Genomic DNA, 20,721 nt, shown 5'->3' with positions numbered 1-20,721 from the left:
TATATGATGTTTGAATGTGTTTGTTTATTATCTCACAGAAAAATGTTATTCACAAAGGAACTGGCTCCTTGATCTCATGAGGATTGGGGAGAGTTCCCACACAATCATGTTACTCAACACGGCAATAGTGCACCATCTGGAGACAGATGTAATAGTGAATAAACACCACCATGTTACTCAACACGGCAATAGTGCACCATCTGGAGACAGATGTAATATTGAATATACACGATCATGTTACTCAAAACGGCGATAGTGCACCATCTGGAGACAGATTTAATAGTGAATATACACCACCATGTTACTCAACACAGCAATAGTGCACCATCTGGAGACAGATTTAATAGTGAATATACACCACCATGTTACTCAACACAGCAATAGTGCACCATCTGGAGACAGATTTAATAGTGAATATACACCATCATGTTACTCAACACGGCAATAGTGCACCATCTGGAGACAGATTTAATATTGAATATACACCACCATGTTACTCAACACAGCAATAGTGCACCATCTGGAGATATATGTAATATTGAATATACACCATCATGTTACTCAACACAGCAATAGTGCACCATCTGGAGACAGATTTAATATTGAATATACATCACCATGTTACTCAACACAGCAATAGTGCACCATCTGGAGACAGATTTAATAGTGAATATACACCATCATGTTACTCAACACAGCAATAGTGCACCATCTGGAGATATATGTAATATTGAATATACACCACCATGTTACTCAACACAGCAATAGTGCACCATCTGGAGACAGATTTAATATTGAATATACACCACCATGTTACTCAACACAGCAATAGTGCACCATCTGGAGACAGATTTAATAGTGAATATACATCACCATGTTAGTCAACACAGCAATAGTGCACCATCTGGAGACAGATTTAATAGTGAATATACACCATCATGTTACTCAACACGGCAATAGTGCACCATCTGGAGACAGATTTAATATTGAATATACACCATCATGTTACTCAACACGGCAATAGTGCACCATCTGGAGACAGATTTAATATTGAATATACACGATCATGTTAGTCAACACGACAATAGTGCACCATCTGAAGACAGATTTAATAGTGAATATACACAATTATGTTACTCAACACAGCAATAGTGCACCATCTGGAGACATATGTAATATTGAATATACACCATCATGTTACTCAACACAGCAATAGTGCACCATCTGGAGACAGATGTAATATTGAATATACACCATCATGTTACTCAACACGGCAATAGTGCACCATCTGGAGACAGATTTAAGGATAAATGTACACGATACACGAGTGGTGGATAACGAGCAGTTTTACCGTCCGTGTGTGGAAGTAGACGGAAGTTTGAGCTATTGTCCTTTACCCGGCGGTTCCGGTTGGGGGGCTGCAGATTTGTACATTCATCTCACACTATTGTCATATAAGTAGTATACATTATCAAATTAATTAGTTGCACTGTGATTTATTAAAGAAGGTATTCATTTATTTATTTGCCTCAATTCACCCGTGTTTGGACAGCATAACTAAGTATCTATCAACATGTTCATGAATGCCAATGAACACATTACAGGACTAAACTGAAAGTTTTTCAAATAATTACTCGTGAATACACCCACTGCTTAGCACAAAAATGGCATGTCCCTTGAGACAGGTGTTAAATAGAGAATGTATTCCACTACAATTGCCCTATTACGTCCCGGCAAGAGTAAACTTTTAGGACATGTCATTTGTCTGGTTTGATTTAATCCATGTAACGTAGCTGTACGTAATTTTTATTATTCGAACAGTGACATAGTTGCGCGTTTGATGATAACAGCGAAAACATACACTTAAAATCACAGTTCAGAAAATGCTAGCTAGAAAATGTAAACATAGAACTGGAAGGATACAGATTGAGTGAAGTTATACTTATTTATAGAACGCAGAGGACAGCGAATATAAAAACCGGTTACTTAAAAATTATCCAAGCTTTCAAAAATGTATTGAAAGACAATATTGTTTTGCTATTTCTCCACGCGTCGAGTCCAGTTGCATTAATATGAATGGATAATATTTAAATACGGCTTGTTCCTGCAGTTCCTATGTGTAAATATATCCCATGCAAGAAGCATGTATTTGCACAACATAAACTCATGGCAAATAGAACAACAGATGCTTGAAATATATACTTGATCTATACACTTCCTCTGACATTGACATGGGAGAGATATTAAAACCAGGGAGCCTTGGGAAAAGGAGAAATTGAAAGAAGTTGTGGTACAATCCTTTCTGAATTTACAGAAATGTACAAGCTTTGTAAATATCATCTTTTCAAAATTTGTAAATTTTTATAAATAATCTATTTTGTTCTTGTGTTGTATCTTGAGTATACATTGATCCATGTCTCTTTAACTTCTTGCAGATCACTGATGGGTCCGGGGGGGATATTCAGACGTTTCCTTCTGACAATAGTGACGTCATCATTTTGTCTGTTCACATTATACGGACTGTTTTTCTGGGATATTCTTCCGTCGAGGCAGGTGAAAGTGATAGATCACAGCATCAACTGCAGCAAGATATTCGAAGGTGACAAAGACGCAATAGCAAGAGGGAAGCGTGTAACGCAAAATAATGACATCAGGCAATATTATCCACTTCTCAACACAAACTGCACAGAATTCCTGTCCAAGAGATTGTATATACAAGAGGTTTCAAAGGCCGAGGAGGAATTCCCCATAGCATTTACAGTTCTTATGTATAAAAGCTTCGAACAGTTTGAACGCCTACTACGCGCGATCTACCGTCCACACAACGTGTATTGTATTCACGTTGACGCCAAGTCGTCGTTGGAGGTCCGAAACTCAGTGACCTCACTTACAACGTGTCTTCCCAACGTCTTCCTGTCGTCCCGGTCGGTGGTGGTAAAGTGGGGAAGTTTCACCGTGCTGGAACCAGAACTGGTGTGTATGCAGGATCTGCTAAAACACAAGTGGCGTTATCTGATTAATCTCACAGGACAGGAGTTTCCCCTCAAGACCAACATGGAGCTTGTCCAGATTCTCAAAGCGTACGATGGCGCCAATGACATTGAAGGAACCGTTAAAAGGTGAGGAAATGTTTACATGTGCCACGGTTGGGTATAGTACCTCTTCTGGTAGTCATTTATTCAATTCAAGTAAACTATGTCTGTACCGAACACGCTTTTTACGAACTGTCTTGTTTTTCTCCCTGAATCCATGGTGTATATTTTGTCGAAATGCCAACTAAAATTACTAGCTCCTTTCAGTTCGTTATAATCGGAGTTAACTGTAGTTCTTTATGTCTGTGGTGGCGGTTGGTAGCTTAGTGGTTAAAGGCGTTCGCCCGTCACGCCGAAGGCCCGGGTTCGATTCCCCCACATGGGCACAATGTGTTAAGCCTATTCCTGGGGTCCCCCCGCCGTAATGTTGCTGGAATATTGCTAAAAGCGGCGTAAAATCACTCACTCACTCATTCTTTACGTCTGTGGAAATACTTTCGTCGCTTTATGTACGTAGCCGACCCTGTATGGCGGGCTTGCAGAAACCATGTCCAGGTTGGGTAACTTTTTGATGAACACGCTTTTATCAGGATGGGAATCGGATCCGGGTCTTCACTATATAGGGGATGAATATGGATACCTGTTTGTATCACTGTTGTATCGCGTGATGATCTAAACACACTGAAATAAGTATCGCAACATCCATAATTTAACCCCCCATATTGCCATATATATTTTTCTATCATTATGATGTTTGATCGATTAACTGGACTCTACGGATGCACAATGCAATGATTTAAGATATGCACGTGCTAGGATGAAGGTGGACTACGCGTGTAATACGTGTACCTGTCAAGTTTTAGTAAACTGTTCTCAAAGCTCGAGATCATGGGAAACCAATTGGTTTCGTTGTTGATATATAAATCAGTTCTCCTCAGTTGAGAACTGCTCAAAGGTGGTATGTAAGTGAGGGCTATTGCAAGAGATGTTGGTTGCCGTCCATCGACTCTCAGCCGACTGGCCAGAAAACACCGGCAAGCTAATATTGACGTAGAGCATGGCAAACGTTCAGGATATAGCCCTTCTCAGATAAAAACAGACTTTATCCGTTCATGTCAAGTGGCACGTTAAAAACAGAGTGGCTGCCACATCGCTGTTTGCAAAACAGAACGTTCCGAAATCGCCTTACCTTCACCGGATCTGGAACCAGACAACCTATCATTTACCCAGACCCAACGGCCATTGCTACACATTGAGCACACAGCAGCAAGACAAGTCAGGCTCGACGTCACTCGAATTTTAACGTCATGGGAAGGATCCACTTGTCAGTTTGTTTTGTTTTTGACTGATGGCCGAACTCGTAATCGTCGTGGCAGAAATACTACATGTGCACAACGCAATATCCAGGAGCAAGTACCGTTTAGCGGGGGTTCATTGATGGTGCGTGGGTGCCTCTCATGTGAGTCTAACTTTGACCTTGTGACGGTCAGACAAAATCTGAATGGCCAACGGTACACTTCTTTCGTCAGGAGGCGGTAACAGTTCTACCTTGGCCTTCCAACAGAGCCGGTTTGGGACATTATGGAGCGAAGAAAACGCAAGAGATCCTCCAGTACGAAGTCATGGGGTATTGGAACAAATAATCCATCAAGAATGGAACACAATGCCTCAACGCCAAATTCAACATCTGAGACAGTCATTGAAGAGGAGGGATGTTGTTGCCGTTGGCAGAGAGTACACCAAATCTTGACATTGTGATCGATTATTGATATCTATGTGATTTCTTTATTGATTTCTGATTGCATGCCAGAATCCTAAAAATGTCCGCACTTGACCCAACGTCATTGTGCATAGTTGTCAGCACTGAAATAATAGTCAAACCTTGTCCTCGTGGCGTTGGGGGGCGATTTGGGTTAGTGGTAATCCTAGTGGTTAGCCAAGTGGTTAAAGCGTTCGCTCGTTACACTCAAGATTTCGATTCCCCTTATTGATACAACATTGAGACTATTTCAGGTGTTCTCTGTCGTGTTACTGCTGAACTTTTGGAATATTGCGGAATCAAAACAACACTCACTCTCTCTTTCCTCATTAATCTGTTGCTGTTCAATCAAAAGACTCTCAGTAACATAACAAAATAGGACACAGGTTATTGGATAAATAGAACCTACAGAAGAATATTTTAAATTGCGAAACGAAAATTCAGGTTCGCTGCTATATTAGAAGCTATCAGAACGAAGCTATCATTGCAAGTAGAAATGAAACAACGTGTGACGTCTTGTCTTACTGTCCTGATATAGATGTTTGCTATGTTATGCAGACAATGTCATGCTTTGCGTAATCATTTGCTCTTATCAACAGAATACCGGATCGAAATTCTCGATGGGGCACCGCTGGCGTTCCTCCCCACAACATCCGCCCAGTAAAGGGCGCCGTCCACGTGGTCGCTAACCGTCAGTATGTGGAGTACATTGTTCACGACCCAGTAGCTAATGATCTGCTCATGTGGTTGAAACGAACCAAATTTCCGGATGAGACGTTCTTTGCAACATTAAATCATAATCCGCACCTCAAAATACCAGGAACCTATCAAGGTACGTTTCCCACACGGCAAATGTGTCACCGTTTCAACACCCACATTTTTATCCAGACTAAATATATTTTGCATCCCAGGCATTGTTTTACATCCCAGGCGTAGGAAGAAAATGAATAATGTTCCACTATAATGATATAGATCCTAAACATTCTTAGAAATGCAACATAATTGATGCTCTCGCTGAATGTCAAGAACATCAAGCGCATCATAATGGTCACGGTAAAGAGAAAAAAAATGGTATTGTGTAATCATAGCTTTCGTCCGTGGGAACCGGGCCAATTTACACCTGTCAGAGGAGTACACAAAGCCCGCAGTCTTGACTACCAGTTGTCCGACTTCCATTCTTGTGTGCTGGCGATTAGGTGCGTGACTCTGAGGGTGTGGGTTCGAATCCCGCATGAGACTCAACCTAAAAAAGTACTAGAATTTGTACTTTAATAGGAAAGTGTAATCACCAATATAACATATGTTATATAAATAGACTTGTATGTTCATAATTTGGAACTCAGCCTTGTCATGATATTTCTGACGCACTCTCACCCAGTCCTCGTACTCGTTCTTGGTACCTCTACTGGACCTTCTTCTAAAGACCTCCCATCCTACCCTTTAACTTAATATTGTTTTCTGTCCTTCTAATCTCGACCTAATTCTGAAGATTTGCATTCTACCTTTAACTCGGCCTTGCTTAGTCACCTACTAACCTGTCACAGTATGGATGAAATATTGCCGATGTGACTTAAAATCTTAACTCACTCACTGACTCCTACTAACCTGGACCTCCTTCTGAAGATCTCGCATCCTTTAACTCGACCTGGCTTCTCTCCTCCTTATTTGTACCTCGCTTCTTACCCTTTAACTAGACCATCCTACCTGGTACCCGTTCTTCGTAACAGTCCTCGTACCAGTTCTTAGGACCTCTCCTGTCCTGCTACTCGTTACTGGCATAAAAGGCCTCGTTCTTGGGACCCCTACTCTTACTCTGATTCTTTGTTCTAAGAGCCCCTTCTTATATCCTGGTCCTTGTTCTTAGGACCAGTCCTCTGTTTCAGGTCCTCATATCTAATCCCACCTAGTTTGTATTCATGAGATCTCTAATCTTAACCTGGTCCTTTATTCTTTGGACCGCCCTGGTTCTTCTAAGAAACTGCTGATTCCGGGTTTTCCCATTTTGTCTCATTCCCAGTTCTAACACTGACCATTCTCAATCCTTCCATGTTATATACCTTGTACATTGTGTGGCATCTTCTTTGTCAGGTCAGCCGGAGACAGATCCAGTCAATAAACCCTTCTTGGCCCGATACAAGGTGTGGCAGGGAGGGAAGTTATTTGGTGGAGATTGCCAGGGGGAAATATGTCCGATATATTTGTATCTTCGGGGTGGGAGATCTGGCCAAGTTACCAGAGAGGAAAGAATTGTTTGCCAACAAGTTTCATCTGGACTTCCAGCCAGCGGCCCTCCAGTGCATGGATGAGTGGTACTTGAGCCGGACTCTACGTGAGCGTAGAGGAGAATCTACGTTTGATGACTCGTATTACAAAACACTAGGGTTCGTTAAACACAAGATCCCACTCACGTAACACTGGCTAGAGCTCCCTTTCACATTCCAACATGGCGCTGATTGGGGTACTTCATATGTATCTCGTGGCCATTGCTTTTGAATTTGAATGGAGATCCGCGAATCTGACCAACGTTATTCCAGTATCACGGAGAAAATATTTTGTGTCGATGAGGTTTTAATGAAATTTTACTGTTGCGATGTCGAAATGGAGACGTTTAGAACGGCGTCATATTAATGTAAGAAGACGACCCAACTTGACGAAGGTTTTAGACTCTTTGTAGTTATGTGAATCACGAGTGTAAGGTGGTGGCAAACCAAGGCTTAAGTTTATGTTGCACCTGGGACTCGAACTGGAACAAGGCATGATGAAGGGACGTAACTCTGCACCACAGATTGCAATCCTTCGTCTCCACTGTACCTCCGATAGACACCTCCGTATGTCTAACAACTATCTATTCCTATTCAACAGGCTTCCTCTTAAACATGACAGAATTCATATGTATAGTATAATATTACTTCATAATTTGTATATGTTGGGTATAACAAGTCTTTTAATTTGAAAAACTCCAGCCCGAAACTGTAGGTAAACGTGGAATTTCAGGATGGGATGTGTTTTACTCAGTAAAACAGGGTTAGCCATAGTATTGTTTTCAAGAATGGGTGCAATTCTTACTGTATGTTAGTATCAATAGGGTATTTCACGATTTTGTTGGTTTCAAATATTTGGATACCCATCGCGGTAGAGGTTTTTTTATGATTGAACATGTTCAAACAGTGAACTAGCATCATTCATCATTACTTTGTTTCCCAATTGGGTCTACCTGAAGAGTAGAATTGCATCAATCATTGTATTCAGGAGTTGGGCGTCCTTCAAACAGCGGCATAATTTCAAATATTGTGAGACTGTTTGTGTGACTGGGGCGAGTAGCGATCACTCTTATCCTCTTTAATGGTACTTTTTGGGACTGTCAACTGAGCACAAGGCCGTTTTCGGTCAAGTACATACTTTCGTGTCTTCCGTGTGTGGTGTGTGTGTGTGTGTGTGTGTGTGCATGTATGTGTGCGTGCGTGCGTGGGTGCGTGCGTGTGAGTATTTATAGAATTTATGAACTGACTTTTTCCAGGAACATCCAGCTTTTTCCAAGCTCAAGGTGTTGCTTAGAGTAAAAGGTCAGTCATTGTCATCTTATCCAGAAACTGAAGATGTTTATCTCTTTGGAATAAATTATCTTGTTTGTCAAATGATTTCTCAGTGTTGTTTGTAAATAGCTGACACAGCACGACGCAAATTTACAATGATTCAGCCACTCTGACGGCGACCTTTGCATCATGTGGTGTAATGCAGCGACCACAGCATGAAGTTACACCGCAAACACGCTGTAATTATGTACTGTATTTCCTGGTGTGGTGTAAGTGGATCCATATGGAGAGTTACATGTCAGGCTGACCTGTTGAACAATACTCTATATGACACACACACCGAAGAACAGACGCGACCTCTGCTCAAGTTTAGTTGTGTTATATACTTGTCTAATCCGTCTTCTAAAAATGATTTGAAGTGTGGACAAGAATACAAAGTGATTTTCGTTCCGGCCTCAAGAGTGATTTATGTTTTATGCCGCCTCGAGCAATATTACAACAATATCAAGACGGTGGACACCAGAAATGGGCTTCACACATTGTAATCATGTGGGGAATCGAACCAGGGTCTTTGGGTGACGAGTGAACGCTTCAACCGCCGCCCACCCCGGACTATCTTTCGGTTTACAGGGCACATCGCTGACAGAGAATACAAAGTCAAGAAGTCAAGGCCTGTAAGAACAGAAACAAACTTCACAACTGGAAAATGATACTTGGAAGATTCACTCAAGAGGGATAACTCTTTACACCACCAATCGCAAGACGACCATGTGGTCTCAAAGTTCTTTAGAGCTGATCCACGAAGCTATAACTTCCTGGAACGGTTGAGAAATTATCCTGAGGCAAATGAAGTTACATTCACACCATACTGACCACCGAATAGTAGACGCCTTGTCATTGTGATAGGTTCAGGGTGACACTATACGTAGAAGCGTTTGTAAAATGTCTCATTCTGCTCCACGAGTTCATACCATATCACAAATCATGTCTCTTGTTACTACCAATACGTGGATAGCGTGCATCAGCATATCCTCAGTAAATGGGATTCTTTCCTTTAGTCAGAGGGAATATGTATCTCTGAACAAAACTCTTTACCAGTTTGTGGTTTGAATTGTTGATAGACTCGATAGGATGATGGGCAAAGAAGACATGTTTGTCAGATACTACACATTCCTTACATGTTCCTTTACACTTGTATTTACACTTCCCTTTACATATTCCTTTACACTTGTATTTACACTTCCCTTTACAAACTCCTTTACACTTGTAAATACACTTCTGTTTACATACTCCTTTACACTTGTAAATACACTTCCCTTTACATACTCCTTTACACTTGTATATACACTTCCCTTTACATACTCCTTTATACTTGTATATACACTTCCCTTTACATACTCCTTTACACTTGTATTTACACTTCCCTTTAAATACTCCTTTACACTTGTATTTACACTTCCCTTTAAATACTCCTTTACACTTGTAAATACACTTCCCTTTACATATTCCTTTACACTTGTATATACACTTCCCTTTAAATACTCCTTTACACTTGTATTTTCACTTCCTTTTACATATTCCTTTACACTTGTATTTACACTTCTCTTTATATACTCCTTTACACTTGTATATACACTTCCCTTTAAATACTCCTTTACACTTGTATTTACACTTCCCTTTAAATACTCCTTTACACTTGTATTTACACTTCCCTTTAAATACTCCTTTACACTTGTATTTACACTTCCTTTTACATTTTTCTTTACACTTGTATATAGGTTTGATGTCATATCTTGCAAGAAACTAAAACTGACAACTTGGATGATATATGCATAGAAGGCTATATTCTGTTTCTAAAACATAGACAATCTGGACTTAGACGTTCCGGTAGCCTGGGTTTAGCGGTTAGGAATAAGTACTCCTCATACGTTTCACCTATTGAAGAGTATCATAGTGAGTATGCCATCTGGTTTAGAATATCTAAAGAACTCCTTAATGTCAGCCAAGATATGATAATTGGTGTTGTATACCTACCGCCGGAAGGGTCAAGGTATGCTTCTACAGATATGTTTGTGGAGTTAGAAAGATCGCTCCTGTACATGTTATGAGAGACAGAACTGGTGTCGGTTGTAGGAGACTTTAATGCCAGGACAGGGTCCCTGACTGATTATTCTAAACTGGATGAAAACATCCTCGATGCATTAGACATAAATCTTGACGACATGATGCGTGAATTTGATCCCGAAACTAATCTAACCGATCTGAATATACCCCGTGTAAGCGACTAAATAATTATGGTAAATTGCTAATAGAACTTTGTCAGTATTTCAATTTTTTCATCTGTAATGGTCGAATCGGAGATGAGGCGTCGGCAGGAGATTACACTTGTAAAGACCAAAGTACAATTGACTATCTTCTTGCGTCCCCGAAATGTTTACAGCTGTTACAAAATATGAAAGTCGAACTTTTTCTCTTCGCTTTACTCCGACGTTCATAGTCCACTTTTATTTTCATTTGCCAGCAATACCCAACGACAAAATAAAACTGCACAGGAACCTGACATGCCCCCGAATAAAAAGCCACGCCGTTATGATCGAGCTAAAGCCAAAGAGTATTGTACACATATTGATGCAGACTTGATGGGAGAACTTATGATACTCACATCAGAAGCGTTATCCGGGAGAGCAAATCCTGCTGACGTCATAACCGAAACAGCAACACGACTGACTAGTACTCTCGTTGAAACCGCGCGTGTAACATTTGGAGTAAAGTCCGTGAAACGTGGCTTATCAAAAAAGGCATTCGCTAATAAACCGTGGTTTGGAAAAGAATGTCGTTCCAAGAGGAAATGTTATTTTAAAGCTAGAAAGCGTTTCCGAAGAAATAAAGGTTTCCTAAATCATTCGTACTTACAGCATGCTAGTAAAGAATATAAAAAGTGTATGAAAAAGCATTTACAAAAACACAAAGAAAATGTTTGTAAGATGTTAAGAGAACAACAATTCAAAGCGCCTAAAGAATTCTGGCGCGCTCTCAACAAAACGAACAAATACCAGCAATGAAGATACACCAAGTCTTGGCAAATTCCATTCATTCTATATATAAACACTTAAATTCGAACCGACATTCTGATGTTGTTGAACATAGTAATCCCAAATCCGAAGTTGATAATGATATACTTAATAAGGATTTCACCCCTAGAGGAACTGATAAAAGTAGTAAAAAACTTAAACGAAGCAAAGCTGCAGGATTAGACCAAATCGAAAATGACTTCATTATTGATTCAGTAAATATAGTAGACCCTTGCCTTGTAAATTTGTTCAATCTCATAATTGTTAACGTCATTATACCCGAACAATGGTTAATAGGGATCATCAAACCAATCTATAAAGGTAAAGATGCGAAAACAGATACAAATTCATATCGCCCTATATAACCATCCTGAGCTGCCTGGGGAAAGTATTTACAGGTATACTCAATGATAGGCTTACGGAATATCTAGAGACTAACGCAATTGTGTCAAAGTGTCAATGATAGGTTCCTCGCCCTAGTAAAATATGTACCAGAATATCAAATCATGTGTGCTACTTAATGATAATATATCAGACTTTTTCCATAGTCACTCAGGGGCTCGACAAGGTGAAAATCTTTCCCTATTATTATTCTATATCTAATGACATTGAAAGTGGCTGACAAGTGAGAACTGCGAAGGAGTGAGTGTCTCTGGTTTGACTGACAATGCTTTGATATATGTACAGTTGTTGTTACTACTCTATGCTGACGATACAGCCTTGTTTGCCACTAGCCCTAAATCTTTGCAAAACTCACTGAACTCTTTTAAAGATACTGCGACAAATGGAAACTCCACATTAATATCGTTAAGACTAAAATAGTCACATTTGGAAGTGGCAAAAGAAGAGTTAGTAAGCTATCACTTTTCATTGAGAAAAAAAGAAATTGAGATTGTTGACCATTAATGTTATCTTGGATTTGTATTTCACATAAATAGAAAATTTACCTTCGGTTTGAAATCATCAGCTGTGAAATGCCACAAAATGTATGTATATACCTTTAAGAAATTCTCGTAACATTGATCTACCACTTGACTGTACGATTAAAGCCTTCGATGTCATGATACTCCCAATTCTTTTGTATGGTTGCAGATATTTGGGGGTATTCAAATTCAAATATAAATATTCTTGAAAAGGTACATCTGAAGTTTTTAAGTTAGCATCAGGTCTTAAAATGTCTACACCTAACTTTATGGTGTATGGAGAGCTAGGCAGAAAACCATTAACAATGCCGATAGCTAAAAGAATGATAAGCTACTGGCATAAACAAGGAACGGAAAAACTATCGTGTGACCTGTTAACCTTTATCACATCAGATGTATCTTCCAACTATCAATCTGGGTTAGCCACATTGAATCAATTTTAAACAACTGTGGTCTTTCATATGTATTACTGATGCCAAGCCTAGCCGACAGACAGTGGTTGGTTAGTATGATCGACACGATTCTCAGTGATCAATTTTTTCAATCATGGAACAGTTCAGTTACCAACAGTTCGAAAGGCTTTTCTTATAAAATTACAAGAAATTACCTAAATTTGAAAATTACCTTTATCTACCAAAATCTATCTCTTATCCCTTACTTAAATTTAGAACAACAAATCATAAACTACCAATTGAAAAATGTCGCTGGACCAATACACAAAACAAAATAGAACCTGCAACCTTTGTAACTCATCAGCCATAGCAGACAAATTTCATTACATTTTCGCTGTACATCACTTGAAAGTCTTAGAGAATTCATTTCAAGATCTGCACTCTTGTTTTCCGCTGCAAACACGGCCTAGCTTCTCCATACCTCTCTGAGATGTCGTCAACATATATGCCTGCCCGTTCTCTCCGCTCCCAGAATCAACATCTTCTCTCAGTTCCCCAAGTTCGTCTCAAACACTTTGGCCATAGGTCATTCAAATTTGCAGCACCAACCCTATGGAACAGTCTTCCTACTCCCATAAAAAATGCTTCATCCTTAGAAGCATTCAAATCGGGACTCAAAACCTTCCTCTTCAAAAAAATCTACAACCTATAACTGCGAAATATTTTCATGGTCATTTTGACGAATTGTCATATCTTCCTCTTTGACTCTAGTGACTCTTTTTATATGTAGCGCTTTGAGCATGCTCTGGATGGACTATGGCGCATAAGAAATATCCATTTATTATTATTATTATTATTATTATTATTATTATTATTATTATTATTACTGTTACATTATAGAACAATTGGTGTATATCGTTTCCTTTGCTCTTAGATATTCTTTAATTTGTCACACATTTTTAAAGTTTCAAAATCATGATCTGAAGGTCTATCTGTTAATAGTGCAAAATATTCTAGGAGTAATATATTTTATTCAAACGGAAATATTGTCAATGTCAGCAGTTGCCTATCACGCAAAAATAATCATATTAGTGCCCATAACACCATGCATTAGGTATTTCAAAATTTCTGTGAAGAGATGGGACCTTATATTGAATGAGTGGAATAGTGACTTTTTTTCCTTCCTTAAGTGGCATTTAGAAGCTGGTATGATGAAGTGAAACACTTTTTGTGGATAGACAACTTCTTTGTTGCAGTAGTAGTTGTGACGTTTCGGTGTAGATTCTAACACCGTTATCAAGCAAATGATACACACCATTTGCACAAGGAGAAATATATACATGACGGGTATTGGGTTTATACAATAGAAGAGGTTGATGTACGTGTGTCGACATGAAACTTGTTGTGATAAGAAATGATTGAAGCCAGTAGACAAAGGGTGGGTTATTCTTGATTAGGCTTGATTAGTTGATCGTAAGCTCTGGGGATGTAATAACCTTGATCTCTGTTGATTGCCGGGTTGAGTCGTTTGATGTTGATTACCTCTAAGAGTTTTCTTATCTTGTAATCTGACCGGTTGGCTTCTAGGATGCTGATGTTGTTCCAAAGTATGGTATGGTTCGGGTGGGTTTGGGTGTGGTCGGAAATGGCTGATTTGGAGTCTTTTGTCTTTACAGATGTCTGATGTTCCTTGATTCGTAGGTTTAGGGGGCGGCACGTTTCTCCTGTGTATGAGTCACCACAGTCGCATTGAATGTGGTAGACAACGCCTGAAAGGTCTTCTTTGTTGCTCGTGGTTTACCGTTGGCTTGTAGGATATGCTGAATTCTTACACACCCGTGGGTGAGAAACCCATGTGAGAAAACTGGTATCACACATATGTGTGAGATCGATTTCTAATCCCGTGATTTGCTACTCCATGGTGATGACCTAGGGTCAGGTTATGACGGACTACTTTCCTGATTAAAATTCATTGATAAGTTACTCGTGCTTCAATCGAATAGAGACCTGTTACTCTTGCAAAAAATACCCCTTTACACCTACCTGTTATTTTCGCGATTGCAACATAAATAGGTATCTATACAATGAGTCACAAGTAGAATAAATATAACACGAATCTATTTATTTTCTAATTCTTTTTATTAAAACTTTTGATTTCTAGTCATGAATTCAAAATGGCTCGAACAATCAGTGATACCTGTGAAAACCACCGTTAGAGATAAAACCCCGGGATTCCCTTCGAATATTCAAAATGTACAACATTGGTACTTTTACTGGAGAGATGCGACAAGTGTCGTGTGTCGTCTTGCAAAAATACCTGACACGATAACGCCTGTGCCTGTCCATTGTGATTTGCCTCGTTGTTTCTTTGATGCATTGATGAAGATGACATTTTTCACTGATAAACATGATGAAGACCCACTTCCAGCTCCGAGATACTATGTGATTTCTTATGTTATCAAATTCACTCATGACAATCAGAACCAAAACACACTCTTTGAAACAATGTTCAACATGGAACGTTTTGCAAGGCTTCATCGGTGCAAATGGCGGCACACGTCTTTTCTATTCAATCGAACATGTACAGGAACGGTTGATCTACACAAAAGTCATTGCTCGTGACATTCCTCCGACGCATGATAATGAAAAGTTTATGTCTTGATAACATACAGGATGTAATCAACTCACATTTCATACTGAAAACTCCGTAAATTCCATTACATTCCAAGTGGCAGCTTCTGGCTCGGGAAAACGAGAAGGACGTGGCGAAGAAGAGTAGTCCCCCATTGATAGTGAACGTAACCTCAGCAATGTCACATTCAACCACACTGGGTGCACCTAATTACACACACTCAAAAGTTTTGGCTCCAGTCGATGGAAGAACATTGAACGTAAACTAGTATACACAAGTGCAGGTCTCCAATGCGCAGAGATAATCAAAACAATCTTCCGATGACGACAACCACCAAGCGATTACGATGACGTCACACGCTCAAATAATTTTCGCTTGCAAGAATTAAAATCATCCACATTTGCAAGGTAACATCATCGTTTTAGAGGGTTTAATTAATTTTCTGTGATCTTATCTAGTTATCATTATCACTATTGCCTTGATGTTGCGAAGAGGTGGCAGAAACTGTTTTGTGCAGGGTCACCATGGGGATGAGTAGTGATTAGGAAACAAAGTGACGTCACTCATTCATAAACGTTGTGTTGTGTATTATTGCGCACCTACGATGAGAAAAAATGAAATTTGAATCCATTCAACCATAAAATGGTGCGATTTTATGGTGTGTAAGAAACACATTACTGTACTCGTGTCTGTCAGATACCATTTATCTTACAACTCGTTGTTTCAAAACGTATTTAACTCGCTTTCGCTCGTTAAATACGTTTTGAAACAACTCGTTGAAAGATAAATGGTATCTGACAGACACTCGTTTAGTAATCTCTATTTGATGTGCCTCTCTGGAACACAATATCTATGTTGGCTTGCTTCTTAAGTAGTCCCCGGATATGGTGGCTGATTGTATCGATGTATGGTATACTGATGATGACCGGGGCTGATTGTTGACGTGGTGGTTTGTCTTTTGGGTTGACTGTGGTGTTGATGGTTCTGTTGACTAGGTTAGCTGTGTAATTGTTAAGGTTTAAGAAGACATGGCGAAGGTGTTCTAACTCGACTTCAAGGGCTTGGGTTGTGGGGCTGATGTTCTTTGCTCTTCTGGCTAGGGTGGCGATTATATCTCTCTTGACTTGCAGTGGGTGATAAGATGAAAAGTGAAGATATTGGTGTATTGAATAGTGACTTACTGGAATATTGAACAGTGTAAATAAAAGTGGTGCATTTCTTAACTATCAGAACATTATTTGTTTTGGTTTTTTTAAAATTAATTACAGGTAAGGGAGGTATATTGATACATTATTAGTGTAATAACACAACTATCATTTAATTAATTCACTGGAAATGATAGCAATGTATGTTTTAAGAATCTTGTATCCTTTAGTAAACGTGGAAAGGTAATCAAATAAATAACAATCAAACCAATTTATTCATGATTATTTAATTGATTGACATATCAGATTCATATGATTTTAAGGCAGAACTAGGCAAACTAACACTATATACATATCATGGAAGAACAATCACTTGGTACTAACTTAGTTAGTTCCCTGCTTTAAGATATGGTTGGGTTATTTTAAATAATATATTTACTAATGAGATAATGCTGAAAGTGATTACTAGGATCATAACCCATGTAAATTATTTCAACATCTAAAGAAAAACAAAGGCTATGTTTTGGTAACACCCCGGTCAGGCATTATTCAGTCCTGGAACAGAATCAATTACAAAATTCCCATTTGATTTTGTCATATAACTGGATTGTAAATTGAAACATATTTAACCCAAACTGTATGTAATTATTCTGAGGAATCATTAGCTTTTCATGGTGTTTCCAACATTTGAAGACTGAGCCAAAGTTTTGTTTATTAAGATATTGGTCCTGGGCAAGTTGATCAAGGTTTCTTGATGGTTATTTGGAAAATGAGCTTCATATTGAATTGCACACTGGTTTGCAGGAGGTGAAAGCTTCGGGCCATTTTCATGTGTGTTTTTCTAAACTTTTTTTATGACTTTACTAACTTTGAATATATCAAAATTAGTGTTATATACTCTAAGGATATGTTTTCAGACCCAATAAAGCAAAGAAGAAGCAATAATGTGTAATTTTATTGACAAAAAGCTTTGAACATGTGACATATTCTTTGCACCTTATGTACATTAGTAGTTATAAGTATCTTTGGAGAAATTAATTGTATCTAAATTAGGATCACACAACAAAGTACCCATAGAAAAATATATTGGATAGGATGATTTAAAAAGGATTTCCTTATGTCCAGTGTCATTTTAGATTGGTGTGGAGATGCAAAAAACATTTAAAGAGGGGAATTTTACTGAAAATTGCTGCAGATTAGTCGCTGAATATTAGCTACGGGGTAGGTCCAGACACATCCCTTGAAACATACTTTTTACAAGCCCAATCACCTTTTCCAGGTTCCCAATTAAAATCAAATAAGTTATGATGTGATTGATTTGTGTACATTACAGACAAATAGGTGAGAGTGAGTGAGTTTTGTTTACGCTGCACTCAGCAATATTCCAGCTATATGGCGGCGGTCTGTAAATAATAGACTCTGGACCAGACAATGCAGTGATCAACAGCATGAACATCGATCTACACAATTGGGATACGATGACATGTGTCAACCCAGTCAGCAAGCCTGACCACCCGATCTCGTTAGTCGCCTCTTACGACAAGCATGGGTTATTGAAGATCAATATTCTAACCCGGATCTTCACGGGTAGTGGAGGAGTTGTATGAATGACCATATTCAGCAGATTGACGCCAGAGGTTTCTTGGAATCTGTTTCTGTCCCTCACTGAAGCACATGTGATGCGACATGAGGCAAGTGAGTTTGGTGAGTATTAAATGGGGATTAAAAGTTAATTTAGATAAAACAGAAAGATTAGTGTTCAGAAATGGTGGTAAGCTAAGGGGAACAGAGAAATGGATGTTTGGGAGTCCTCAGGTTAAGATATCAACGTATTATGATTATGTGTTAATTGTATTTTCTAATAGATTATGTTCATATAAAGCAATTAATGTTCTTGTTCAGAAAACCAATAAGGCTTTATTTTTAGTTAAACACCTACAGTATAAGTTACAAAATATTTCTCCCACTGTTATATTTAAGATTTTTTATACACAGATAAAACCAATTTTACTTTTTTTTCCAGTGAGGTATGGAGATTTTCCAAAATTGGACATGTTGAACATTTTCACATTAAACTTTGTAAATATTTTTAGGCGTTGGGTATTATGTCTCGAATGATGCTGCTTTTGGTGAATGTGGTAGACATGGTCTGTTTATTGATTATCACAAACGATGTATTATATTTTGGTTACAATTGTTAGCAATGAAAACTGTTAGATATCCAAAACAATGTTATTTATTATGTAAATCATGAGATGAATGTAATCGTATAACTTGGGCATCGAAGGTTAAACACTTAGTATTTAGTAATGGCTTTGGTTTAGTGTGGATCACACATGAAGTGGGGGATAAAAACACCTCTTTTGTCAATTAAATATTATTTGTGTGCTATCCCAGAAAGGGAATATAGAGCAGTTTTATGTTTAATGCGTACATGTGGGGTCCCTATAATGGTTAACATTGGTAGACGGTGTGACATTATCCGCTGTAATAGAATATGTACATTTTGTGCGTTAGGTTGTGTAGAAGATGAATATCACTTCCTTCTAAAATGTCGATTGTATGACTATCTCAGATCAAAATATATACCAAGATATTATTGTAATTCACCCACGATGGTAAGGTTTAAAACTCTTCTACCATGTAATTAAATCAATACTTTAATAAATGTTTGCAAAGTTTATTAAGGAAGCTCTATTTCTCAGAAATTCCCATCGGTCATTATAATGATTATCTTGTATACTGAACCGCAAAAGAAACGCAAGTTGATTTAGAAATGTCAATATTTCTGAATCTGTGGAACAAACAATCTTAACACTACGAAAAAACAACAGACAAGTGATTGTTGAAGACATGAGTCGTGATCTCTGGTGAAAACAACACTCAAGTTTACTGTAAAAGCATATGTTATCACTCCACCCTCACACACCAAAAATGTCACGAAACAGTGTGTCAATCAGTAGCGCGTGTGACCACCATTGGCTGCAATGCAGGCAGCACAACGACGTCTCATCGAGTCAACAAGTGTCTGAAAGAAGGCTTGGGGAATTTGATTCCATTCCCTGACCAATCTGGCTTCCAAATCTCTAAGGTTTTGAGGTTAAGCAGCTGTCTGTATCCGTGTACCAATTTCATCCCACACATGCTCGATTGGTGCCATATCCGGGGACAGAGAGGGACAGGGCAGTACAGCAATGTTGTTCCCTCTGAGAAAGTCCATAGAGACCCGTGCAGTGTGAGGACGAGCATTGTCCTGCTGGAACGCCTGGAGCTGAGGTTTGGCCTGGAAGAGCGGTACAACGTGGTGTTGAAAGACCTGGTCTCTGTAGACTACAGCAGTCACACGTTGACGAAACACGTGTAAACGTGTTCTGTGGTGGTAGCTGAAGCCACTCCATACCATGAGTCTTCCACCTCCCCATCGGCGTGGGACAAGTTGAATCTGGACTCATCAGAAAACAACAGTTGTTGCCATTGTTGACGTCGCCAACGCTGGTGTTGTCGCGCCCACTGTAAACGATTTTGGCGGTGACGTTGCGTCAGAATCGGTCCGACGTAAGGACGGCGACATCTGATCCATGCTGCCCTCAGACGACGACGAACAGTGTCTGCAGAGATGTGACGTTGTGGCCCTTGAATGGTTGCAGCTGTCTGTGTTGCTCGTTGCTGTCGGTTACGCAGATGAGTAACCCGGATGTGACGATCTTGCGCTGGCGTTGTTACCCTGGGACGTCCTGAACGTGGTCGGTCTGGAACATTACCGGTTTGACGATGCCTTGCAGATAGTCTTGTGATTGTTGTCACGTGACATCTGAAGTGCCTGGCCACTTTAGTTGGTGTGGATCCGGTCTGCAACATTCCAACGGCGATTTATCGTTGCTGTTCAGTTAGACGTGGGATGTTTTCTCCGCGTTGTCACAGTCAATTTTGTGTTCTATGGTGTTTTTTTGAATGACCTGCCTTATAAAGCTTCAAACTGGAGTGAAATACACGCATTTTTGTGTGAAAAACACAAAAACTTCATGCAAAAAACACGAAAAACATAAAAAATGATTGCGTTTGGGCGATATGGTCAAGAATCAGCGGCAACAACGGCAAAACCATCTTCGAATGCCTGGTTCTGTAATGGTATACTTTGTTGTCCTAAAAGGAATGCATTTGGAACGTATGTTTTGAAAATAGTAACTTGCGTTTCTTTTGCGGTTCAGTATATTATGTTGTACATGGGCCGTTG

At 39.2% G+C, this 20,721-nt stretch overlaps 1 protein-coding gene and 1 long non-coding RNA gene across 2 annotated transcripts; one reads left to right on the top strand and one right to left on the bottom strand.

The window, feature by feature from the left end:
• The first annotated feature begins 2,434 nt into the window (after nt 1-2,434).
• Nucleotides 2,435-8,426, top strand: LOC124261325 (beta-1,3-galactosyl-O-glycosyl-glycoprotein beta-1,6-N-acetylglucosaminyltransferase 3-like). The gene is given in 4 exon segments (XM_046695632.1): nt 2,435-3,119; nt 5,391-5,623; nt 6,880-6,968; nt 6,970-8,426. Coding segments are annotated over 4 exon segments (1,233 nt in total). The 5' UTR covers nt 2,435-2,442; the 3' UTR covers nt 7,204-8,426.
• On the bottom strand, nt 4,207-13,695 carry LOC124261326. Its single transcript, XR_006894291.1, has 3 exons — nt 13,598-13,695; nt 7,162-7,167; nt 4,207-4,216 (listed from the first exon to the last, which is right to left on the bottom strand). It is a non-coding gene; the product is annotated as an uncharacterized LOC124261326 (long non-coding RNA).
• Nucleotides 13,696-20,721: the final 7,026 nt, after the last annotated feature.

Source organism: Haliotis rubra, unplaced genomic scaffold (genome assembly GCF_003918875.1).
Source record: "Haliotis rubra isolate DU_JTF1 unplaced genomic scaffold, ASM391887v1 Scf796, whole genome shotgun sequence".
Taxonomy (NCBI): Eukaryota; Metazoa; Mollusca; class Gastropoda; order Lepetellida; family Haliotidae; genus Haliotis; species Haliotis rubra.
Note: the sequence above shows the minus strand (reverse complement) of the source record. Positions and strands in the feature narration are given on the sequence as shown.